Consider the following 26122-nt stretch of genomic DNA (forward strand, 5'->3'; position numbering starts at 1 on the left):
ATATATACATTTATTCTCTCTGGGCTTCTCTTGCTTCCCCCAACCACAGGAAGAACCCTGGAGTGTCCCCTTCTGTCTGCACTAGCAGTGTGTGCCCATATGTGCTAATACGTCCCCTGAGGATTCACATAATGATGAAACGCATCGGGAGGCACAGGGAAAGTACAGGGCCTTTATTGTAAGGCTCAGATGTAGACCACCCTTGTCAGGGCGAGAGTATTGGGGTCTAGGTTATGCCAGCCTCTGCAGGGTCTCTAAGGGCCGGTTTACCCCGTGTCTCTTGGTGGATCTCCGCTGTACCGCGATGACCTGCTGTCCACACATGAATGAGACCATTCCATACTATATCATCTATAGCTTGTTGGGTGGATATTGTTGCCTCACTTATGTTTATTATACCTACATCCACACAGGCAATTATGATTTTTTGGGTGGTTCTGTTAAGGTAGAAATGTTTTTTGGGCCACTGTCAAACTGCTTGTCCTCAAGTACCTATTAGGAACCACTTTGTGTTTCTACTGAGCCTGCTGTGTGAGTTAGATGGGTCTAATCCAGTCATTCTGTTCTTAGGACTGGAAACTGCTGTATGTACTATGTATACATTTGTGTCTATGCACTTCACTATACAGAGACACCTTTGTGCTTAGCCTACAACATATCTAGGTTAGGAGTGAGTTTTAATGTTTTGCAATAGAACCTCACCTTCCCTTTCAGGATAGCTCTTATTTTACTTATATTCATCAAAAATTACAGTATATTTTATATTTTCTCTATTGCTAGGTTGGACCACATGAGTGACTGAAGACTTATACCCTAAGGTTGGATAACATAGAGTCACTGTAGACTTGTACCCTAAGGTCGGACCACATAGTCACTGTAGACTTGTACCCTAAGGTTTGACCACATAGTGACTGCAGACTTGTACCCTAAGGTCGGACCACATAGTGACTGCAGACTTGTACCCTAAGGTCGGACCACATAGTGACTGCAGACTTGTACCCTAAGGTCGGACCACATAGTGACTGCAGACTTGTACCCTAAGGTCGGACCACATAGTGACTGCAGACTTGTACCCTAAGGTCGGACCACCTAGAGTGACTGAAGGCTTGTACCCTAAAGTTGGACCACCTAGAGTGACTACAGACTTGAACCCTAAGGTTGGATCACACAGAGTGACTGCAGACTTGTACCCCAAGCTCGGACCAAATAGAATGACTGAACACTTGTACCCTAAGGTCAGATCACATGGAGTGACTGGACACTTGTACCCTAACGTCGGACAACATAGAATGACTGGACACTTGTACCCTAAGGTCAGACCACATAGAGTGACTGGACACTTGTACCCTATGGTCGGACCACATAGAGTGACTGCAGACTTGTACCCTAAGGTCGGACCACACAGAGTGACTGCAGACTTGTACCCTAAGGTCGGACCACATAGAGTGACTGCAGACTTGTACCCTAAGGTCGGACCACAAAGTGACTGAAGACTTGTACCCTAAGGTCAGATCACATAGAGTGACTGGACACTTGTACCCTAAGGTCGGATCACATAGAATGACTGGACACTTGTACCCTAAGGTCGGACCACATAGTGACTGCAGACTTGTACCCTAAGGTCGGACCACATAGTGACTGCAGACTTGTACCCTAAGGTCGGACCACATAGTGACTGCAGACTTGTACCCTAAGGTCGGACCACATAGTGACTGCAGACTTGTACCCTAAGGTCGGACCACATAGAGTGACTGGACACTTGTACCCTAAGGTCGGACCACCTAGAGTGACTGAAGACTTGTACCCTAAAGTTGGATCACATAGAGTGACTGCAGACTTGTACCCCAAGCTCAGACCAAATAGAATGACTGGACACTTGTACACTAAGGTCGGACCACATAGAGTGACTGGACACTTGTACCCTAAGGTCGGATCACATAGAGTGACTGGACACTTGTACCCTAAGGTCGGACCACATAGTGACTGCAGACTTGTACCCTAAGGTCGGACCACCTAGAGTGACTGAAGACTTGTACCCTAAGGTCAGATCACATAGAGTGACTACAGACTTGTACCCTAAGGTCAGATCACATAGAGTGACTGCAGACTTGTACCCCACAATCGGACCACATAGAGTGAATCCAGACTTGTACCCTAAGGCTGGACATCCCCTTAAAGCGAACCTGTCAGCAGTTTTAGCCGATATAAGATACGGCCACCGCCTTTCAGGGCTTATCTACAGCATTCTATAATGCTGTAGATAAGCCCCCGGTCCGACCTGAAAGATAAGAAAAATAAGTTTTATTATACTCACCTGGGAGGCGGTCCGGTGCGGTCCGATGGGTGTTGCAGGTCTGTGACCGGCGCCTCCCATCTTCTTGTGATGTCGCCCTCCTGTTGCTTCATCGCTCCCCAGCACCGTGGCTCCTGCGCAGGTGTACTGATTTGCCCAGTAGAGAGCAGAGTAAAGAACTGCAACGTGCAGGCGCCGGGCCTCTCTGACCTTTCCCAGCGCCTGCGCACTGCAGTTCTTTACTCTGCCCTCTACAAAGCAAATCAGTACGCCTGCGCCGGAGCCACGGCAGGAAGCAAAGAAGAGGACGTCATCCCATGAAGATGGGAGGCGCAGGACCCGGACCTGCGACACCCATCGGACCGGACAGCACAGAACCGCCCCCAGTGAGTATAATAAAACTTGTTTTTCTCATCTTTCAGGTTGAACCTGGGGCTTATCTGCAGTATTACAGAATGATGTAGATAAGACCTGAAAGGCGGTGGCGGCATCTTATACCGGCCAAAACTGCTGACAGGTTCCCTTTAAATAAAAAGGGCAGTCTCAGACTCGGGATATGATTTATCTTATATTTAACCCCTTATGTAAACACAAAAAAGCCAAAAAATGTCCTGAAAAACATTTGCTTCTGGACATTTTGGGGCCATAATGATGGATCTCAGGAGACATTGGAATTTATTAAATAATGCCATAGCAGCAACTTTATATTATAACTGCAATGCAATCGATGACTTATTTATTAGCATAATTTCGAACATGTTTTGTAAGAACGACGCTTGTTTGACAATTTTGTCTCACGAAGCTTTCCGTTCGAATCAACCTGTTCCTATGGTAACGGTCGCGTTAAGCTTTTGAACGTCATAGCTCCGCGACGCCGCGCCTAGTTTCTGGTGGTTTTGTGCTCTATATTCCGACGTGACGTAATGAGGATGCGACGCCGCGCCATGTTTCTGGTGAGTTAGTGTTCTGCAGCCCGCGCAACGTCATAGTTCTGCGACGCCGCGCCATGTTTCTGGTGGGTTAGTTTTATGTAGTCGACGTAACGTCATAGTTCTGCGACGCCGCGCCATGTTTCTGGTGGGTTAGTTTTATGTAGCCGACGTAACGTCATAGTTCTGCGACGCCGCGCCATGTTTCTGGTGGGACGCAGTCATGTTGGTAGTACGTCATTAGCCGGAAGGGTGTCGTGGAACCTGCACAGAGCTGTCCACAGGCGGGGATTGTGCTTCACCTGCTAAGACACCGGGCAGCGAGCTCCTGGACAGGTACGTCCATTGTGGGGACCATGAGGGAGGATGAGAGGAGTAGTCGTCCCTTGTGGGGTGGGGAGGTGTCAGGAGACATAATGGTGTCACGTAACACCTCACTTGTCAAGGTTGAATGGGATTGTAATGGGGAAGGTGGACAGAGGGGGTTCGTCATGATGAGCAGTGACGTCACTATGACATCATGCTCGTGTTGTCAATAACTTTATTAAACCCTGGAGAGCCCCTTTAATTAAAGGAGAAACGCACCCTGCCTGCTGTCATCTGCGGAGGGGCCTCTGGGCCTTGTCTGACGGGGCTTATTTTGAGTTTCTGGGATGCGGATGCAATTACAGGGGGCTATAGCCTTCCTATAAGTGAACAGTGGGGGTCTCCGCACCAGACGCCAACCAATCACAACTTCTGAAGGGCAGTCACGCTTCCAAGAGGCGTTTTCACAACTGCTGATCACTGCTTGGACCCCTACTAATCACACGAATGGGGTGGGTTCCTCTTTGGAGCCGAGGTTCCTCCATTTGTGTCCAGTTTTGCTCTTGTTTGTTCCCGCTGCTCCCCTGGGTATCCTGTTTAATTATTTTGTTAATCCGCCATACGGCTCCAGAGATATCGGCCTTTCTGTGTAGCGCTAATTTGTATAGTCTACTATATAAAGCTGAATGTGTGTGTATGTCCGGGATTGGCATCTGCACCGTCGCAGCTACAGCTACAAAATTTTGCACAGTCACACGTCTGGACCCCGAGAGCGTCATAGGCTATGTTGTGAGGCGAAATTTTAACTCCGCGCTTTCCAATTCACCAAACTATTTTTCCCCTATCTACCTAATGGGGAAAAGTGAAAGGAAAAGTGTTGGAGGCAAATTGACAGCTGCCAGATGTGAACAAGGGGGACTTAAAGAATGAGAGCGATGGCGCCAAAGAGTATATACCGTACAGTTGCTAAGGTGGGACCCCGACATGGGATACTCACCACACACGGGGATATGAACACACACACAAAATGCGCCACAAACTACCACGTGCTTGAACACATACCACCCTCAGCACACATTTCACCACACATACACCATCCTCGCCACAGGAGGAGATGACATACAGGTATATACTATATACAGGAGGAGATGACACACAGGTATATACTATATACAGGAGCAGATTACCTACAGGTATATACTATATACAGGAGGAGATGACATACAGGTATATGCTATATATAGAAAATGACATACAGGTATATACTATATACAGGAGGAGATGACACACAGATATATACTATATACAGGGGAGATGACACACAGGTATATACTATATACAGGAGGAGATGACATACAGGTATATACTATATATAGAAGGAGATGACATACAGGTATATACTATATATAGGAGGAGATGACATACAGGTATATACTATATATAGGAGGAGATGACATACAGGTATATACTATATATAGGAGGCGATGACATACAGGTATATACTATATATAGGAGGCGATGACATACAGGTATATACTATATATAGGAGGAGATGACATACAGGTATATACTATATATAGGAGGAGATGACATACAGGTATATACTATATATAGGAGGAGATGACATACAGGTATATACTATATACAGGGGAGATGACACACAGCAGGTATATACTATATACAGGGGAGATGACATACAGGTATATACTATATACAGGAGATGACATACAGGTGTATACTATATATAAGGGAGATGACAAACATGTATATACTGAGGTGAAAATGAGAGGTGTGAGGTGAAAATGAAAAGGTGTGAGTGCAAAATGAGAGGAGTGAGGGAAAATAGTGTAGTGATCGGAAAATGACAGATGTGAGGTCAAAATGACAAGTGTTAGGGGGGAATGAGAGGAGTGAGGGAGAAAATGAGAGGTGTGAGGGGGAAAATTAAAGATGTGATTGGGAAAATGAGAGGCGTGATGGGAAAATAAGAGAAGTGACGTGCTATAACTAACCACAGATGTTTACAATGCCCAGGCAACGCCGGGCTCTTCAGCTAGTCTTTAATAAAGGGGGCGGTGCTCAGAGGTTAATTAAGCAGAGCAGCCTAAGACACGCCCCTGAGGATCCAGTGAGCCACGTCCCCTTTCTAAAATACTAAACACTAAAGGTAAAAAAGAAAGGGAGAATAATCAGGGGAAAAGCGGGAAGAAAAAAAAGATCAAAATCTGTCAACGTGTTTTTAAACTGGTCTTTAATTAGAGGACAGATGGCCGAGCACTGAGCTCCGCTGTCCCCACCAGTGTCATAGGCTGCCATCCTCATGATCGGTGCGGGCCTCCGTAATCAGTGACTGCTCAGCTGGCAGTGCCATAGCCAGACATTAGATTCCGGACACACGTATGATTATTGTATTATCTGCGTCCTCATATACCGGACGCCATAGCTGCTGCTCTGCCTGGTACCCAGCACCTAACGCCCAATGCTTTACATTTCGGTTCCTTATCCATGTAAAACCTCTGCTTGCTGTCAGCAAATGAAAACGTTCTTGATTCTATTCAGAAAACTGACCAGGTACAATACGATGTGGCGTTGTGACCTACGGACCCCCAAGCATCTGGCGACATCCCGGGCCTCTCTTCTGACTGACGCTCCCCATGTCAAAATCACGACAGCGCAAGGGCCTAATATTAATTAAAGGGGCCGAGGATACTGGCAGGTGTGAGAGGTCCGTAGGGTTCTGGTCCGGCTGCCACAGTCCTGAGAATCATATAACTCTTCAGGGAAAGAATATTTTCCCACCGGGGTCTGTGCGGACCTTGTCTCTTCTGATCTTTTCTGTCCCTGCCGGGGTCTGTGCGGGACCTTGTGTCTTCTGGTCTTTTCTGTCCCTGCCGGGACCTGTGCGGACCTTGTATCTTCTGGTTTTTCTGTCCCTGCCGGGACCTGTGCCTGACCTTGTATCTTCTGGTCTTTTCTGTCCCTGGCGGGGTCTGTGTCGGATCTTGTCTCTTCTGATCTTTTCTGTCCCTGCCAGGATCTGTGCCGGACCATGTATTTTCTGGTGTTTTCTGTCCCTGCCGGGACCTGTGCCACACCTTGTATCTTCTGGTCTTTTCTGTCCCCGGCGGGGTCTGTGCTGACCTTGTTTCTTCTGATCTTTTCTGTCCCTGCCAGGATCTGTGCCGGACGATGTATCTTCTGGTCTTTTCTGTCCCTACCGGGACCTGTGCCACACCTTGTATCTTCTGGTCTTTTCTGTCCCTGGCGGGGTCTGGGTCGGATCTTGTCTCTTCTGATCTTTTCTGTCCCTGCCGGGGTCTGTGTCAGATCTTCTCTCTTCTGATCTTTTCTGTCCCTGCCAGGATCTGTGCCGGACTATGTATTTTCTGGTGTTTTCTGTCCCTGCCGGGACCTGTGCCACTCCTTGTATCTTCTGGTCTTTTCTGTCCCCGGCGGGGTCTGTGCTGACCTTGTCTCTTCAGATCTTTTCTGTCCCTGACAGGATCTGTGCCGGACAATGTATCTTCTGGTCTTTTCTGTCCCTACCGGGACCTGTGCCACACCTTGTATCTTCTGGTCTTTTCTGTCCCTGGCGGGGTCTGGGTCGGATCTTGTCTCTTCTGATCTTTTCTGTCCCTGCCAGGATCTGTGCCAGACCATGTATTTTCTGGTCTTTTCTGTCCCTGCCGGACCTTGTATCTTCTGGTCTTTTCTGTCCCTGCCGGGACCTGTGCCACACCTTGTATCTTCTGGTCTTTTCTGTCCCCAGCGGGGTTTGTGCCGGACCTTGTCTCTTCTGATCTTTTCTGTCCCTGCCAGGATCTGTGCCGGACCATGTATTTTCTGGTCTTTTCTGTCCCTGCCGGACCTTGTCTCTTCTGATCTTTTCTGTCCCTACCGGGACCTGTGCCACACCTTGTATCTTCTGGTCTTTTCTGTCCCTGCCGGGACCTGTGCCACACCTTGTATCTTCTGGTCTTTTCTGTCCCTGGCGGGGTCTGGGTCGGATCTTGTCTCTTCTGATCTTTTCTGTCCCTGGCGGGGTCTGGGTCGGATCTTGTCTCTTCTGATCTTTTCTGTCCCTGCCGGGGTCTGTGTCGGATCTTGTCTCTTCTGATCTTTTCTGTCCCTGCCAGGATCTGTGCCGGACCATGTATTTTCTGGTGTTTTCTGTCCCTGCCGGGACCTGTGCCGGACCATGTATTTTCTGGTGTTTTCTGTCCCTGCCGGGACCTGTGCCACACCTTGTATCTTCTGGTCTTTTCTGTCCCCGGCGGGGTCTGTGCCGGACCTTGTCTCTTCTGATCTTTTCTGTCCCTGCCAGGATCTGTGCCGAACCACGTATCTTCTGGTCTTTTCTGTCCCTGCCGGACCTTGTCTCTTCTGATCTTTTCTGTCCCTGCCGGGATCTGTGCCGGACCTTGTCTCTTCTGATCTTTTCTGTCCCTGCCGGGATCTGTGCCAGACCTTGTCTCTTCTGATCTTTTCTGTCCCTGCCGGGATCTGTGCGGACCTTGTCTCTTCTGGTCTTTTCTGTCCCTGCCGGGGTCTGTGCTGGACCTTGTCTGTTCTGATCTTTTCTGTCCCTGCCGCGGTCTGTGCCACACCTTGTATCTTCTGGTCTTTTCTGTCCTTTCCGGGATCTGTGCGGACCTTGTCTCTTCTGGTCTTTTCTGTCCCTGCCGGGGTCTGTGCTGGACCTTGTCTCTTCTGATCTTTTCTGTCCCTGCCGGGATCTGTGTGGACCTTGTATCTTCTGGACTTTTGCTGTCCCTGCCGGGGTCTGTGCGGACCTTGTATCTTCTGGTCTTTTTTGTCCCTGCTGGGGTCTGTGCGGACCTTGTATCTTCTGGTCTTTTCTGTCCCTGCCGGGGTCTGTGCGGACCTTGTATCTTCTGGTCTTTTCTGTCCCTGCCGGGATCTGTGCCACACCTTGTCTCTTCTGGTCTTTTCTGTCCCTGCCGGGGTCTGTGCGGACCTTGTATCTTCTGGTCTTTTCTGTCCCTGCCGGGGTCTGTGCCGGACCTTGTATCTTCTGGTCTTTTCTGTCCCTGCCGGGGTCTGTGCCGGACCTTGTATCTTCTGGTCTTTTCTGTCCCTGCCGGGATCTGTGCGGACCTTGTCTCTTCTGATCTTTTCTGTCCCTGCCGGGGTCTGTGCCGGACCTTGTATCTTCTGGTCTTTTCTGTCCCTGCCGGGATCTGTGCGGACCTTGTCTCTTCTGATCTTTTCTGTCCCTGCCGGGGTCTGTGCCGGACCTTGTATCTTCTGGTCTTTTCTGTCCCTGCCGGGATCTGTGCGGACCTTGTCTCTTCTGATCTTTTCTGTCCCTGCCGGGGTCTGTGCCGGACCTTGTATCTTCTGATCTTTTCTGTCCCCTGCCGGGATCTGTGCGGACCTTGTCTTTTCTGATCTTTTCTGTCCCTTTCCCGGGATCTGTGCGGACCTTGTATCTTCTGGTCTTTTCTGTCCACGTCGTGGACTGGGCAGGGCCTTGTATTTTTTGGGTCTTTTCTGTCCCCTCGGGTGTCTGTGCAGGACCTTGAATCTTCTGAAAGTAGCATTGAATTGAATGTGTTCTAGGCCTTAATGCGTAAAGTATAAGCCGTGACTCATTTTTACTGGTGTCCAATGACGAGGAGGCACGTTAGGACTGTTGAAGCCAATATTTCTTTGCGTCTTTCAGTGCAGCCATAGTATCGGAATAGGAGGGGTGCACAGCATACTATGGTTTTATTGCATCATTAAAAGCTTTATCTGGCTGAACCGCCCCTTTAAGGACATCCTTTGGATAGTAGAGATGAGTCACTAGTTCACTCCTCGCCTATTTGATGCAAAGAACGAACATCGTCTCGCCCTGCGTGGAAAAAGAGCAAAGCCGTTCCCAATCTGTAATCACACGTTACGCTTAGTTGCCGGAGTTTGGTTTCACAGATCAATAGGTTGGAAAATCTTGAATTCCGGAACATTTACCTACTGCACCACCTCGGTGATGCTCCCAACCGGCGGCGATGTTACGGCACAGCAGCCGATCACTGGGAGAACAACGATCGCTAATATGATCGTCTTGTTGTCGGCAGCACATCCTGTTTACACGGAGCTGCGTGCTGCCGATACCGATGATTCACTCGCCAGCATAAACGATCTGATCACCCGACAAATGAGTGAATCGCAAAACATCGAAATCGGTTGGATTATTGCTAGTGGTGGATGCGGTAACTCACAAATCACATTACAACCCCATTCGTTCGCGCATAATTTCGGGACCAAAGGCACTGTATAGACCCAGCCTTAAAGGGGCTGTCTGATTTTGAAAACGCATCATCAAACACCTTTTTGTTTTTGTTTTTTTTTCATTATTAACAACCTCAATTAGGCAGACTGGTGAGAAACTTCAAAAAGTAACTCTCTCTAGAGGACCAGACATGTCCATACATTAAAGGGGTGTCCTGGTTTTCCCGGGTCCAGTTTCTTTGGAAAAAAAACAAGCAAACAAAAAATATATATTCTTTACTTGCCCCTCTCTGGATCAGTCTCTCCTGGTGTCTGATGTTGTTGACAGCGCTGCAGCCAGTGAGGTGAGCTTAGTGGTTCTGCCCTTAGTGGTTCTGCCCTATATGGCGGCATGAGTCGCTGAGCTCACCAATTTGTCTGCAGCACTGTGAACCTGAAGATAGCACTGCAGCCGGGAGCAGCGGAGGAGACTCGGCACCGAACCCAGGGAGGGCTAGTTGCTGGGAACATCTCTTTTCCATTTTTTGGGGAGATATTTGACAGTTTTCTTTCGCTGTGTAATCTCTTCCTGACTTAGTCATTGGGGCTGTAAATGATGTAAATGAGCTGGAGTGCAAGGGAGATGAGCGCAGGAGGTGAGCTGGAGTGCAAGGGAGATAAGCGCAGGAGATGAGCTGGAGCGCAAGGGAGATGAGCGCAGGAGGTGAGCTGGAGCGCAAGGGAGATGAGCGCAGGAGGTGAGCTGGAGCGCAAGGGAGATGAGCGCAGGAGGTGAGCTGGAGCGCAAGGGAGATGAGCGCAGGAGGTGAGCTGGAGCGCAAAGGAGATGAGGGCAGGAGGTGAGCTGGAGCGCAAGGGAGATGAGCGCAGGAGGTGAGCTGGAGCGCAAAGGAGATGAGCGCAGGAGGTGAGCTGGAGCGCAAAGGAGATGAGCGCAGGAGGTGAGCTGGAGCGCAAGGGAGATGAGCGCAGGAGGTGAGCTGGAGCGCAAAGGAGATGAGCGCAGGAGGTGAGCTGGAGCGCAAGGGAGATGAGCGCGGGAGGTGAGCTGGAGCGCAAGGGAGATGAGCGTAGGAGGTGAGCTGGAGCGCAAAGGAGATGAGGGCAGGAGGTGAGCTGGAGCGCAAGGGAGATGAGCGCAGGAGGTGAGCTGGAGCGCAAAGGAGATGAGCGCAGGAGGTGAGCTGGAGCGCAAAGGAGATGAGCGCAGGAGGTGAGCTGGAGCGCAAGGGAGATGAGCGCGGGAGGTGAGCTGGAGCGCAAGGGAGATGAGCGTAGGAGGTGAGCTGAAGCGCAAGGGAGATGAGCGCAGGAGAGGAGAGCAGGAGGTGAGCTGGAGCGCAAGGGAGATGAGCGTTGGAGGTGAGCTGGAGCGCAAGGGAGATGAGCGCAGGAGGTGAGCTGAAGCGCACGGGAGATGAGCGCAGGAGGTGAGCTGAAGCGCAAGGGAGATGAGCGCGGGAGGTGAGCTGGAGCGCAAGGGAGATGAGCGCAGGAGGTGAGCTGAAGCGCAAGGGAGATGAGCGCAGGAGGTGAGCTGGAGTTCAAGGGAGATGAGCGCAGGAGAGGAGAGCAGGAGGTGAGCTGGAGCGCAAGGAGATGAGCGCAGGAGGTGAACTGGAGCGTAAGGGAGATGAGCGCAGGAGGTGAGCTGGAGCGCAAGGGAGATGAGCGCGGGAGATGAGCGCAGGAGGTGAGCTGGAGCGCAAAGGAGATGAGTGCAGGAGGTGAGCTGGAGCGCAAGGGAAATGAGCGCAGGAGGTGAGCTGAAGCGCAAGGGAGATGAGCGCAGGAGGTGAGCTGAAGCGCAAGGGAGATGAGCGCGGGAGGTGAGCTGGAGCGCAAGGGAGATGAGCGTAGCAGGTGAGCTGAAGCGCAAGGGAGATGAGCGCAGGAGGTGAGCTGGAGCGCAAGGGAGATGAGCGCGGGAGGTGAGTTGGAGCGCAGAAGATGAGCGTTATTCCATTGCGTCATTGGTCGGCCATGCGGTACGCGACTTTCGCGCCAAAGTCGCGTTTCGTATGACGCGCTTGGCGCCATTTTTTTCAGCCAATGAAGGGGCGTGGGCAGAGTGATGACATAGGTCTTAGGGGCGTGGACGCCTATCGCCATGTTGTCGCTTGTGCGCTGTAGCAATTTGCACTGTGTAACACCAGCTTTTCAGTTCAGGGACGGACGGACGGACGAGAGAGAGAGAGGAAAAAAAAAAAAAAAATTCCCATTGGCTTTGCATTGTGTTTCGGTCGATCCTCGACTTTTCGCTATAATCGGCCGATTTCGCTCGACTTTTGAGATAGTCGGGTTTCGCGAAACCCGGCTCGACCCTAAAAAAGTCAAGGTCGCTCAACCCTAGTGAACACGCTGCAGTGTAGGAGAGGGACGTGGCCGGACTTGGACATCTCTAGCATTGCACAATCTCCGTGTTCTGCACGGCTCATAGTCCTGATCTGTGATAATAGTGTCCGGAGTCGTCACTATATGATGGAGACATCGGAGATTGTGTGACCGAGGCTGTCTTCCAGCGAATCGCTAAAATCCTCCAGCTGACGGCGCAGGAAAGAGCGGTGCGTCCCGCTCCCAATGTCACCTGTGTCCTGAGCATCTGCAAACCTCTGAGAACCCCCCGCTCTCCACGAAGCTCTCGTGTTCTCTGGAAGCACGTCTACGTTTTAATTCCCAGTTGATTTTTCTCTTTACTTTTTGCTATAAGTATTTTTTTCATCAGTGTAGCTGTATGTTTGTTTTTTTTGTTTTTTGCGGTATGACTTGTAGTTTCTAATGACACCGTTCATCTAAAGATACTGAAAAACAGGGGGGAAAAAAGACCAATTTGGGAGAAATGGTGAAAAAAAAAAAAATACCGGTAAATAAATACGTTTCATTTTTCTGGTGTCCATTGTGCGGTGATTTTTCCAGCTCTTTGTGATACCCGACTATTTTATTAGCTTTAAAAAATTTCTGCACTTTCTTCATGTGAAAGTTTAAAAAAATTACATTTCAATTTCTTTTCTTTGTTTTTTTTTTTTTCTTTTTTGCTTTACGACGTTTCGTGTGCAGGTTAATAAAATTTTTGATATACGGTATATTGATAGATTGGACCTTTATGAACACAGTGCCGTCACATTTGTTTTGCTTTTCTTTTTAACCTGCAAACAGTTTTTTTTTTCATATTTTTATTTTATTCATATTTTTATTTATTTGTTCATATTTTTTATTTTATATCCATAGTTTTATGTTTTCATTATTTTTTTTTTGTGTTCATATTATTTATTATTTTTTAATGTATCGTATTGGTATTTATTCACATTTGTGTTGATCAGTATTTTTCTTCCTTGTTTTATCCATAGTTTTATTTATTTATTTTGTTCATATTTGTGTTTGTTTTTGTTTTCATCGGTACTATGCACTGCAGTAATACGGCATCAGAAACTTCCATTCGCTTCTGTTGGAAGCATATAACGCAGCCGACACACTACACTACATAGTGTGGAGCAGGCTCAGCTCCTGTGCCCGCTCCACGTACCCCATCATTGGGCATTACAGGGCTCAATCACTGCCAAGCTTTCTGCACTGGCCTTATACTACCAAGCTCAAACTTGGTGGAAATGGTGAAATCCGGGGATGGGATGTATTTAAAGGATTTTTTTCTATTCTTTTGCTTTGCAGCACCTGAGGATGAAGATCCCGCTCGTCTTGTTAGGCTCCTTCCTGGGGCTTTGCCTGGCTGTACCCATAGACAGGGCCCCTCCAAAGCAAGAAGTGGAGCCCCCGGCAGAACCGGCGGTAAGTGCTCCATCATGGCCGTCCTCATGTGAGCGTCGGACCGCCCCGGGCGGGTGTTCATTAGTTATCATGGGGATATAAATTCTCATTAACAGCTGGGATCAGACAGACGCCGACCCCTCTGCAGTCACCGGGACTGACCGCTGCGACATAGGAAGACTTCACATCCGCTCAGATTATAGGGAAAATTAGAGCATCCGATCCAGATTTTTTTTTTTTTTTTTTTTAATCCATCTATCCTAGGGTAAAAATCATTTCTTCAATTGGCTTTCATTAAAAATTTTGTACCATGTGCCTTCTATAACTTTTGGCTGCAGAATGAGTTAACGGAGAATCCATCAGTGAGCTCGCTATGATGGTCTGACAAAGTTTGTGCCTCTTTTTATCTATTTTTTTCTTTTCTGAGCTGATTTATGACCACATCAAAGTTGAATGAGCGGCGAAACAGGCTCTAAAAGCAAATTGCTGCAACTTTTTGAATGGAAACCAATTGGAAAAATTGTTTTTTAGCCTTAAATACATGCATTTAGGTACCGAAAGGTGTGGTACCTACACATGGTCCATGGGCAGCACAGGCTTGATGTGGTCAGTGCTGGTAGAGCTGCAGGATAAGCCCCGGGCCCAGCTGATAGAGGTCGGAGAATTGGGTACATATCTGTCCCTTTAGCAGAACCAGCCTTGGACCCTAATATCATCATGATCAGGTTATTGATTATCTCGTGACAGGATACCGGCTTGTACTATGATCGTTACCTGCGAGAGGTCATTGACGTGTTGGAAACGGACAATCATTTCCGCGAGAAGCTTCAGGCCGCCAACGCAGATGACATCAAGGTGAGCGTCAGCGTTGTGTGCCCGTGGCCGATCTCTGCACCCTGTCTTTGCTCTCCACTATTGATTTTTGTCCACCTGGAGGAGCAAAGTGCATCAGGTTTTTTTTTAATGTAGACGCACATTAATTATCTGGAGATAACGAACTTTGGCTCAGTTTTCTTAAGAAGATAAGAGCCGCCCCAGAAAAGTAATCTGTGAACTTCGTGTCTCCGCCTAGCCTTAAAGGGGCGCTATCATCAGAGAATAATTTATTGTTTAAATCAGGTTTTTGTGTTATATATGTTTACTAAAAAATGTTGGCTTTGTTTTGTTGTTTTCATTTCAATCATGATCTTTGTTAAAAAAAAACAAACAAAAAAAAAACTAAATTATTACTCTTGCAATTTTCACAATGGCCACTGGTTTGTTTGTTTTTTTCTTCAAACTTGCACTTTTGAGTTTTCAGCACACTCATTATCATCAGAGGCAGGACACAGCTGATAACACAGGATTCACCATTCACAATAGGTGATATCACAGCTCACCTCCTCCTCCTGTTCAATGACTGATAACACCTCTATATACAGTAGATAACACAGGATCAACCATTCACAATAGGTGATGTCACAGCTCACCTCCTCCTCCTGTTCAATGACTGATAACACCTCTATATACAGTAGATGATACAGAATCTACCATTCACAATAGGTGATGTCACAGCTCACCTCCTCCTCCTGTTCAATGACTGATAACACCTCTATATACAGTAGATGATACAGAATCTACCATTCACAATAGGTGATGTCACAGCTCACCTCCTCCTCCTGTACAATGATTGATAACACAGGATCCACCATTCACAATAGGTGATGTCACAGCTCACCTCCTCCTCCTGTACAATGATTGATAACACAGGATCCACCATTCACAATAGGTGATATCACAGCTCACCTCCCATCACAATGACCTTTTCACACGCTCATTAGATAGGGTCGGGATACGACGATTGTGGCTAATGTGCGTGTGTTGTTTCCTGAAACAGCAGGAAGTTAGACTAAAACAGCCCCAGTGGCCAATGTGAGAACTGCAAGATTTTTTAATTTATTTATTCTGATTTATTATACATAAATTATAAGTAAAATAATAATTTTATTATTTAATTTACATTTTATTTTCAATAGAAAAAAAGCCCCCAAAAATCAGAAAACTGAATTTAACACAAAGTTTTGATTTATCCAATGGAGCATTTTCTGCCGATGGCTTCGCTTTACATTTGAGAGCTGGCGGACAAACTATGTTTCGGCTGAGCGCTATGTCATCGGGGCCGGCTGCAGTAACCTGCTCGGACAGGTGGCCAGGAGCGCTGCTGTGGAGGGAAGCGCAGCGAAGGGGACGATGCAGTGCGGAGAATCTGGTTTTATGCTCCCCGATAGTTACCGGCGATGTGTTTTTCCCTGTCTGCAGAGCGGTAAGCTCAGTAAGGAGCTGGATTTTGTGAGCCACCATGTCCGGACCAAGCTAGATGAGCTGAAGAGGCAGGAGGTGTCCAGGCTGCGAATGCTGATCAAGGCAAAGATGGACGCCACCATGGAAGGCAGTGAGTCAAGTGCAGATGAAATGAGGAACACTGGAGGAGTGCACTGGGTCTCCCATTTTTTATTTTTTTGAAAATGACAAAGCAAATTTCTAAAAAGATTCCACCGTTTTGCGTCGACAGCTCTTCTGCAGAGCAATGTCCATGATATTCTTACTCTCTTTACCTGCGTTTTTCTAATTTGCCAAGTGTAAAACGTGATTTTTTTTTTCCTCTCCTAGACGTTCAGATTGACCACTCTGCTCTGCTGAAACAGTTTGAGCACTTGGACCCTCAGAACCAACATACGTTTGAGGCCCGGGATTTGGAGTTGCTCATTCAGACTGTAAGTAAGATCATCCGTGATTGGACCTGTATATTGTGGGGTCGTCTATTCCTACACGGAGACCGTTTCATAAAGACTTCATGATAGCCTGAATTGGGTGGGATGCAGTCCCCTTCAACAGTGAGGTGACCAGGAGCGCTGCTCTGCAGGAAAAATGTCACCCAGTTGGTGAGCGTCCCAGAGGTTGGACCCTCAACCATCATTTTCATCAAGATCACTTTAACAGTGACGAGAAGGAAATTCTGGCTGTGCCCACCAGTTTGTGTGAGTACCCTAGCTCTGTAGTTAAAGCTACATCCACTTTAGGACATTTTTTTTTTTTTGCTTGTTTCCTAATTGTAAAGTTAAGCAACTTTTTAAATAGTCTTCATTCAAAATGTTCTAAAATTTTGCTGCTGATTGTCCTTTATCTTGCTAGCTGCTGTTGCAAAAAAATGTTGCAACTCCGTCAGACATCTTGGTTCTCCTCCTTGATGGTTCTCTCGTCCTTCCCCGCCCTTTACTTAGTGTTATAGATAGCAGCAATAGGCAGTAGATTTCCAGGACATTGAGACTATTTGAGATGGGAGAAAGTATCTAACGTCTCAGAGAGGGCAGAGAGATCCAGCTACAGAAAAGGGGGAAAGCGCATGAAGTGGAAAAAGGTGCAGGATAGAAGCTGCGCTGATATGAGCGAGTGCTCAGCACCCTGAATAAACACAGAGCTCACATCCATCCTATATTACTGGGAGAGACACACAGAGCTCACATCCAGCCTATATTACTGGGAGAGACACACAGCTCACATCCAGCCTATATTACTGGGAGACACACAGAGCTCACATCCAGCCTATATTACTGGGAGAGACACACAGAGCTCACATCCAGCCTATATTACTGGGAGAGACACACAGAGCTCACATCCAGCCTATATTACAAGGAGAGACACACAAAGCTCACATCCAGCCTATATTACAGGGAGAGACACACAGAGCTCACATCCAGCCTATATTACTGGGAGACACACAGAGCTCACATCCAGCCTATATTATTGGGAGAGACACACAGACCTCACATCCAGCCTATATTACTGGGAGAGACACACAGAGCTCACATCCAGCCTATATTACTGGGAGAGACACACAGACCTCACATCCAGCCTATATTATTGGGAGAGACACACAGAGCTCACATCCAGCCTATATTACTGGGAGAGACACAGAGCTCACATCCAGCCTATATTACTGGGAGAGACACAGAGCTCACATCCAGCCTATATTACTGGGAGACACACAGAGCTCACATCCATCCTATATTACAAGGAGAGACACACACAGCTCACATCCAGCCTATATTACTGGGAGAGACACACAGAGCTCACATCCAGCCTATATTACTGGGAGAGACACACAGACCTCACATCCAGCCTATATTATTGGGAGAGACACACATACCTCACATCCAGCCTATATTACTGGGAGAGACACACAGAGCTCACATCCAGCCTATATTACTGGGAGAGACACACAGAGCTCACATCCAGCCTATATTATTGGGAGAGACACACAGACCTCACATCCAGCCTATATTACTGGGAGAGACACAGAGCTCACATCCAGCCTATATTACTGGGAGAGACACACAGAGCTCACATCCAGCCTATATTACTGGGAGACACACAGAGCTCACATTCAGCCTATATTACTGGGAGACACACAGAGCTCACATCCAGCCTATATTACTGGGAGAGACACACAGAGCTCACATCCAGCCTATATTACTGGAAGAGGCACAAAGAGCTCACATCCAGCCTATACTACTGGGAGAGACACAGAGCTCACATCCAGCCTATATTACTGGGAGAGACACAGAGCTCACATCCAGCCTATATTACTGGGAGACACACAGAGCTCACATCCAGCCTATATTACTGGAAGAGGCACACAGAGCTCACATCCAGCCTATATTACTGGGAGACACACAGAGCTCACATCCAGCCTATATTACTGGGAGAGACACACAGAGCTCACATCCAGCCTATATTACTGGGAGAGACACACAGAGCTCACATCCAGCCTATATTACTGGGAGAGACACACAGAGCTCACATCCAGCCTATATTACTGGGAGAGACACACAGAGCTCACATCCAGCCTATATTACTGGGAGAGACACACAGACCTCACATCCAGCCTATATTACTGGGAGACACACAGAGCTCACATCCAGCCTATATTACTGGGAGACACACAGAGCTCACATCCAGCCTATATTACTGGGAGACACACAGAGCTCACATCCAGCCTATATTACTGGGAGAGACACAGCTCACATCCATCCTATATTACTGGGAGACACACAGACCTCACATCCAGCCTATATTACTGGGAGAGACACAGCTCACATCCAGCCTATATTACTGGGAGAGATGCTCCCCCCAAAAAAATTCAAATTTGGATCACTAATTTAAATAGAAAGCATTTTTTTCTGTGTTATAGGTGTCCATAGCCTTTAAAGTAGTCGTGTTTCTAGCCAGAATATTATAAAAGCATAATAATGAGGAATGGAGCACACCTCAGCTTGTAACAGAGCGATGTGAGGAGAGCGGGGTGGAGACCTATAGTCAAAGGATCGATTAATCCCTATTAGAAAAACTGAAGTGAGAATGTAATGTGGATTCTGCTTATTTTGCTCAGGCCACCAAAGATCTGGAGAATTACGATGCCGCTCATCATGAAGAGTTCAAACGTTACGAGATGATGAAGGAACACGAGAGGCGAGAATATCTGAAGTCCCTGGATGAGGATAAACGGAGAATGGAGGAAGCGCACTACGAAGAGATGAAGAAGAAGCACAGGGAGCACCCAAAAGTGAATGTACCTGTAAGTGCACTTCATGGTTGGGTCATCCAGCTGTCGACTGAACGAGCGACCCACAGTCGTATGTCCACCTTTAGGCGGATTTTCATTATTCGGTATGTCTGATCTGCTCCATCGTTTTCACCAGGGAAGTAAAGATCAACTGAAGGAAGTCTGGGAGGAGACGGACGGGCTGGACCCCAATGATTTCAACCCAAAAACATTCTTCAAGTTACACGGTAAGTCTCGTCTGACCACATATCATGACCGAGGACGCAGATGTGTGTAGGTTCTTATGCGGCTTCTTCTAGTCCATGGTATATAGCGTGTAGACTGTGAACACAGAGCGTTCCTCACCAACGTTTGAGATTCAACATTCTGCTCATCTCTAAATTTTTTCCAGATACCAATGGAGACGGCGTTCTGGACGAGCAAGAGCTGGAGGCGCTCTTCACTAAGGAGGTAATCTAGCGGCATATTCCAGATGACCACCGGCCATGTCAGTACTCTGTGGTTGTTGGATGAGACCCTTGATATTGTCCTCCTACCTTCAGGCATCCGTGAGTGTTATTTTGATTAGCTCGCCTGGCTTGACGCTATTGCTGCGGCGTGACGCACATGTGATGTCTCGCCAGGCTGGCTAGTCAAAAGAAGAGTCACGGATGCCGGAAGGTAGGAGGAGATCTCAGTGCTCTCGACAAGTGGCCACAGATCAATGACATAGGAAATGGACCGACTGGATCCTGAGAATCGATTCATATCAGCAATACCAGACACCACCTGGGAGTAAAGAGGAAATGGGAGAAAAGAGAAAAAAAAGATACAATTTTTTGGGTTATTCCTCTCTCCTCTCATATACCACTGGAGTAGACTGTGCCCCTTGAAGTCTTATTTCTGACTTAATAGATAATATGAATAATGTTTTGTGGATTTTGCTTTTAGCTGGAGAAAGTCTATGACCCAAAGAATGAAGAAGATGACATGGTGGAAATGGAAGAAGAGAGGCTGCGGATGAGAGAGCACGTCATGAAAAATGTATGGAGGTTTGAAATATGCCATTAAAGGGATAGGGGAGAGACTTGATTATTATACTCTACTGTCCATCCCCCTCGCCAGCGTAGTCCTCACTGATACATTGTAGAAAATTACTAGAAATAATTGTGAAATTGCTAATAATTAACTTGTCTGCGCTGGATACTTTGCATTGACATTTTAGAACGTCAGCGCAAAGTTAAGGGAGGACAGTCCAGAAGTAGCTGAACAATAAGTAATTTTCTGATGACACCTACTCTTTCCAACCTTAGACATACAGGTACGTCTAATTTAGCCTTCCCCTGTTTGCTGCGGGCTCCGGTGATGAGCCTGAAACTTTTCATGATTTCATTAGCTGACATGTGCCCCTAACAGCCGCAGGTGGAATCACTTAAAAACGGAAAAACCCAAGGCAGTGAAGGGGTTAAGAGATAGGGGGGAAAAAAATGCTAATCACTTTAGCTGAGAACAGTTTTTTTTTCCATTCTCTTTGACATCAAGTAGTTCATTGTATTCACTTCTCAGCAGAGCAGGATTCCTTATATGCAGGTTTACTACTACAGTGTTCCCATTCACTGACAGCAAGCCAAAATATGGCGAAAAATTGTGACAAATGTAATGATAGAGTTGTCGAATGTTCATTTACACAGTGATTAAGTTCTAGTAGAACAAAACTGAAAAACAGAATAAAAAAAGACGATTTTCTTTATCGGCCTAAAGACTCGTCATTGTATAAGACAACGTTATGGAACTTTAAAATAAAACTTCTCAATTTTCATGGTCTCTGCTCCCAGAGTGCACATTCGCTCTGCCGTCACCATTAAAGTCTATGACCTCGTCTGTTCATGCGTCCGGACCCCGTTTTTCGGGAGATTTTGGACGTATTCCCCGATGGCAAACAAATCACCCTTACTCTGAACTGACATTTTAGAACGTCAGTGCAGAGTATAGTGAGGACCATAAAGTATATGTGTTGTCCAGAAGTAATGAAACGATAAGTAATTTGCTGATGACACCTTCCCCTTTAAGAAATTGGCGTTTTTTTCCCCTATCAATTTATGCAAGTATTTTTATTTTATCCATTTCAGACTTGGTAAAACTGTTTTTCTTCTTTGCTAGGTGGACTCGAATCACGATCGCTTGGTGACGCTGGAAGAGTTCTTGAAATCTACAGAGAGGAAAGAGTTTAATGAGGCCGGAGGATGGGAGGTGAGGATGTAACTCGGGACTTTGGGATTTAGACGTTGATGGTCAATCCCTAGGAGGTGAGGTTTAGGGAAAGGTACTGAGATGAGGGACGGAAGGTAATGAAAGGAGAAAATTAAAGGAGCCCATACAACATTAATAGCTGCCACTCACTTGTGCATCACGTAGATCATCGCCGACCATTTTCTTTCTTTTTCCTTAAGACTGTGGACGAGACCCAGATTTACACAGAGGATGAGCTGCGCAGGTTTGAGCAGGAGCTGGCCACCCAAGAAGCCGCCTTAATTCAGCGAGCGGAGGAGCTACGGAAAGAGCATGAAGTCCTTCAGCAGAGGCAGATCGAGCTGGACGCTCAGAAGAAGGAGTACCAGCAGGTACGTAGCGAGGTGGGCATCCAGCACCAGACAGACCACCAAGTCTAATGCACAGGTGGACTGAGACATCCGATGGGGGGGTGGGGATAACATGGTTGGAGGTGACGGTATGCGATTAAGAATCCTCATCTTTTTTTTTTAAGGCTGTAATCCAGATGGAGCAGAAGAAGGCGCAGCAGGCCGAAGCCCCCGGAGCACCCGCTGCTGGACCCGATGGAGAACTGAAGTTCCAGGCTCAAGTACCAGAAGGAGCCGTTGTACAAGGTTTGTAGCTACATGGCAATACCGAAATGCCACATGGCCCTCCTATTTTATTATTATTAACTAGTGCCAGTGGTATTAACTGCGAGCACCAGACAGGTGCACGTCCCGGATCACAGAAGGGTTAATTATATATATATATATATATATATATATATATATATACATATATATATATATATATATATATATATATATATATATATATATATTTAAAATTATATATTATATATAATAATTATTTTTTTACACAACTGAAGAGGGTTAAGGGTTTTCTGAACCATTAAACCCCCTATTAACCCCTTAATCCCATATGACGTACTATCCCGTCCAGGTGACCTGGGACTTAATTCCCATGGACGGGATAGTACGTCATATGCGATCGGCCGCGCTCACGGGGGGAGCGCGGCCGATCGCGGCCGGGTGTCAGCTGCCTATCGCAGCTGACATCCGGCACTATGTGCCAGGAGCGGTCACGGACCGCTCCCGGCACATTAACCCCCGGCACACCGCGATCAAAGATGATCGCGGTGTGCCGGCGGTGCAGGGAAGCATCGCGCAGGGAGGGGGCTCCCTGCGGGCTTCCCTGAGACGATCGGTACACGGTGATGTGCTCACCGTGTACCGAGCGTCTTCTCCCTGCAGTCCCCGGATCCAAAATGGCCGCCGGGCTGCATCCGGGTCCTGCAGGGAGCACTTCCGGGTCAGGATCAGGCTGCAGCTGCAGCTCTAATCCTGCCCGGCTGTATGTAAGATCACCGATCTGATAGAGTGCTGTGCACACTGTCAGATCGGTGATCTGTGATGTCCCCCCCTGGGACAAAGTGAAAAAGTAAAAAAAAAAATTTCCACACTTGTAAAAAAAAAAATAAAAAAAAAATTCCTAAATAAAGCAGAAAAAAAAAAATATTATTCCCATAAATACATTTCTTTACATAAAAAAAAACCAAAAAAACAATAAAAGTACACATATTTAGTATCGCCGCGTCCGTAACGACCCGACCTATAAAACTGGCCCACTAGTTAACCCCTTCAGTGAACACCGTAAGAAAAAAAAAAAAAAAACGAGCCAAAAAACAACGCTTTATTATCATAACGCTGAACAAAGAGTGGAATAACACGCGATCAAAAAGACGGATATAAATAACCATGTTACCTCTGAAAACGTCATCTTGTCCCGCAAAAAACGAGCCGCCATATAGCATCATAACCAAAAAAATAAAAAAGTTATAGTCCTCTGAATAAAGCGATGCCAAAATAATTATTTTTTTACCCTTCGCCACGACAGCACCCCACATGAGAGAGAGGGATCCGCCCATAGGAACAGGAAACCTACAGAATAAAAGGAGGCGGTCCCCTCTCCTCCTCAGTTTAGGTTTCCTGTTCCTACAGGGACCCGGCTTACCTACAGATGAAGAGGATCCCTGGGCCATGCACCCGCCTGCGCCGGTTTCTGTGGGAACGGCAGGGGCTGCGGTACCAGAAGCAGCGGCGGGGGAGCCCCTGCTTGCAGCCTCCCCCCTCGTCTGGCCAAACATCCACGGTCCGGGTCCGGTCACCGTAGGTCCGGCCGGCACTGTGAGGACGCGCGCGCTGCAGCGGCCGGCTTAATAGCCTCTGGCGGCCGCATGGTGAGTGAGAGCGGCGCGTCTAACCCGGAAGTCGCGGGAGCACTTCCGGGTTGGTCCGGGGAGGCAGGAGAATGGGCGGCAAGTTTAAAAATGCAGCGCTAGCGTCGGGCCGGTGTGTGTGAAATGGCTTCACCGGCCGACGAAGCGCACCTGCCCGCAGTGCAACAGCGCTCTCCCAGCAGGGAGAGAAGCACGAGGAGCAGCACAAAGAGTGGTGGCCGACCTCCAGAGAAGAGTTCTACCACCAAACGAATTCCGCCTCCAGAACCGGTACCTGTCAGCTTCACTGGGTGAGTTTTTGAAAGAGTCTCTTCCTATATGCTGATATATGTTCCTCCTGTATCCTTCCTCTAGACTAAGAAAAGGACACACAAATCTAAGCATAAAGAGTGTGCTTTATGTACGCAGCCCCTCCCGGATGATTATGCCAAAAAACTGTGTGCAGAGTGTATCATGCAAACTCTACGGCAGGAAAATATCATGACTCCCTCAGATGTCAGAGCTATTATCCGAGAAGAGATGCAGGGTTTGGCGCAGACAAGTAGCGCCAGTACCCGTCAGCCTAGCAGGTCCCGGTCTCCGGTTAGTTCGGAGTCAGAGGGTGTATGTATTTCTTCAGACGAAGAGGGATCTCAGCCGAGCTCATCCGAGACTGAAGGGGGACTTTGTCTTCCCAACAGTAATGTGGACAATTTAATAAAATCTGTCAGGAGCACGATGGGGTGCCCAGATGGGAAAGAAAAGAAATCAGCACAGGACATAATGTTTGCGGGGTTAGGACAGAAGAAACGTAGGTCCTTCCCCGTCATACAAACCATCAAGGATATTGTCAAAAAGGAGTGGGACAAGCAGAATAGAGGGTTTTTACCATCATCCTCTAAAAGGCGCTATCCCTTCAGCGATGAAGACCTAAACACCTGGTCAAAGGTGCCAAAAGTTGATGCTGCGGTAGCCTCCACAACCAAACAGTCGGTCCTACCAGTGGAGGATTCAGGGGTCCTGACAGACCCGCTGGACCGTAAAGCAGAAGCTTTACTAAAGAGGTCATGGGAAGTCAATACGGGGGCGTTCAGGCCCGCCATATCTAGTACCTGTACTGCAAGATCTCTACTAGTATGGACGGAGCAATTGGAGGAACAGATTAGAGGCAAAACTTCGAGGGAATCTATCCTGCTGAAATTGCCTCAAATTAAAGAAGCAGTAGCATTCCTAGCTGATGCCTCAGTGGACTCGCTACGTCTTGCAGCCAGGTCAGCCGGCCTAGTCAACACAGCCCGGCGTGCACTCTGGCTAAAGAATTGGAAGGGGGACGCACAAGCTAAAGCAAAACTTTGTGCGATTCCCTGTCAGGGTGAGTTCCTTTTTGGGAAGACGCTGGATGAACTCCTGAATAAAGCAGGTGAAAGGAAGAAAGGCTTCCCTAACCAGTATCTTCCATCCTACAGGAGAGCCTTCAGGAGACGCCCCTTTACTAGGAACAAGCCGCTTGAACAAAGAGAGCGATGGGAGTCGAAGGACCCAAAGCAAAAAGGTGCCTTTTTTAGCGGGTCCCATAATCCGAGACGTAAATACCGCTAACCAGGAAGTAGGCGGCAGATTAAAATTTTTTCTTCCCCAATGGGAACAGATAACATCCAGCCAGTGGATTCTGGACATTGTGCAATACGGCCTTAAATTAGAATTTGATCGAATCCCTTGGGATTCCTTCATAATAACATCTCCAAAAGGTCAGGACCAACAGAGGGCTCTAGAAATAGAGATCCTATCTCTTCTATCTAAGAAAGTCCTGATTGAAGTTCCCCAGGATCAAAAAGGGAAAGGGTTCTACTCCCCTTTATTCCTGATTAATAAACCAGATGGTTCATTTAGAACCATCATAAATCTTAAAAAATTAAATTCTTTCCTGCGTAATCATACCTTCAAAATGGAATCCATTAGTTCTACCATAAAACTCTTATTCCCTAGGTGTGTCATGGCCGGAATAGACTTAAAGGACGCCTATTACCATCTTCCCATACATGCCGAACATCAGCAGTACCTAAGGGTAGCAGTCACCCTGGAGGGAAAGGTTCGTCACTTTCAATATGTTGCAATGCCATTTGGGCTTTCTATGGCTCCCCGCGTCTTCACTAAGGTGATACTAGAAGTGATGGCTCATCTACGCCAACGAGATACCTTGATAATACCCTACCTAGATGACTTTCTAGTGGTAGGAAGCTCTGCACTTCAATGTAAAACTCGTTTATCTAATACGATCTCGTCCCTACAGGAGTTAGGTTGGATCGTCAACTTCGAAAAATCTCGGCTGAATCCAGAAACCGTTCAGACATTTCTAGGAATCCAGCTAGACTCCGTAAGTCAGAAATGCTTTCTTCCTCAGTCAAAGAGGTTGACTATACAATCAAAGGTATCAGACGCAATACGCAAACCCTACATGACACTAAGGAAGGCCATGTCCTTACTGGGGTCATTATCATCATGTATCCCTGCTGTACCTTGGGCAC

At 47.4% G+C, this 26122-nt stretch overlaps 2 protein-coding genes across 3 annotated transcripts in view; one reads left to right on the forward strand and one right to left on the reverse strand.

Moving 5' to 3' along the window:
• Positions 1-3268: 3268 nt before the first annotated feature.
• The window catches only part of NUCB1 (nucleobindin 1), a 31405-nt gene continuing 8551 nt past the window's right edge, over positions 3269-26122 (forward strand). The window contains exons 1-12 of one of the 2 annotated variants that reach the window (XM_069741802.1): positions 3269-3558; positions 13429-13545; positions 14272-14379; positions 15823-15955; positions 16174-16277; positions 18953-19138; positions 19263-19353; positions 19518-19576; positions 20057-20149; positions 21266-21355; positions 21556-21726; positions 21870-21990. In XM_069741802.1, coding sequence (XP_069597903.1) covers positions 13438-13545; positions 14272-14379; positions 15823-15955; positions 16174-16277; positions 18953-19138; positions 19263-19353; positions 19518-19576; positions 20057-20149; positions 21266-21355; positions 21556-21726; positions 21870-21990 — 1264 coding nt within the window. In that variant the 5' untranslated portion in view covers positions 3269-3558; positions 13429-13437. Of the gene's footprint in view, positions 3559-13428; positions 13546-14271; positions 14380-15822; positions 15956-16173; positions 16278-18952; positions 19139-19262; positions 19354-19517; positions 19577-20056; positions 20150-21265; positions 21356-21555; positions 21739-21869; positions 21991-26122 lie in introns of both variants that reach the window. The other variant, XM_069741801.1, reaches the window with a different exon arrangement.
• LOC138652189 (zinc finger CCCH domain-containing protein 13-like) lies at positions 7071-9092 on the reverse strand. Its single transcript, XM_069742957.1, has one exon. It carries the CDS (start codon positions 9090-9092, stop codon positions 7071-7073), a length of 2022 nt encoding a protein of 673 aa, XP_069599058.1.

The sequence above is a fragment of the Ranitomeya imitator genome, chromosome 10, assembly GCF_032444005.1.
Source record: "Ranitomeya imitator isolate aRanImi1 chromosome 10, aRanImi1.pri, whole genome shotgun sequence".
Lineage (NCBI taxonomy): Eukaryota > Metazoa > Chordata > Amphibia > Anura > Dendrobatidae > Ranitomeya > Ranitomeya imitator.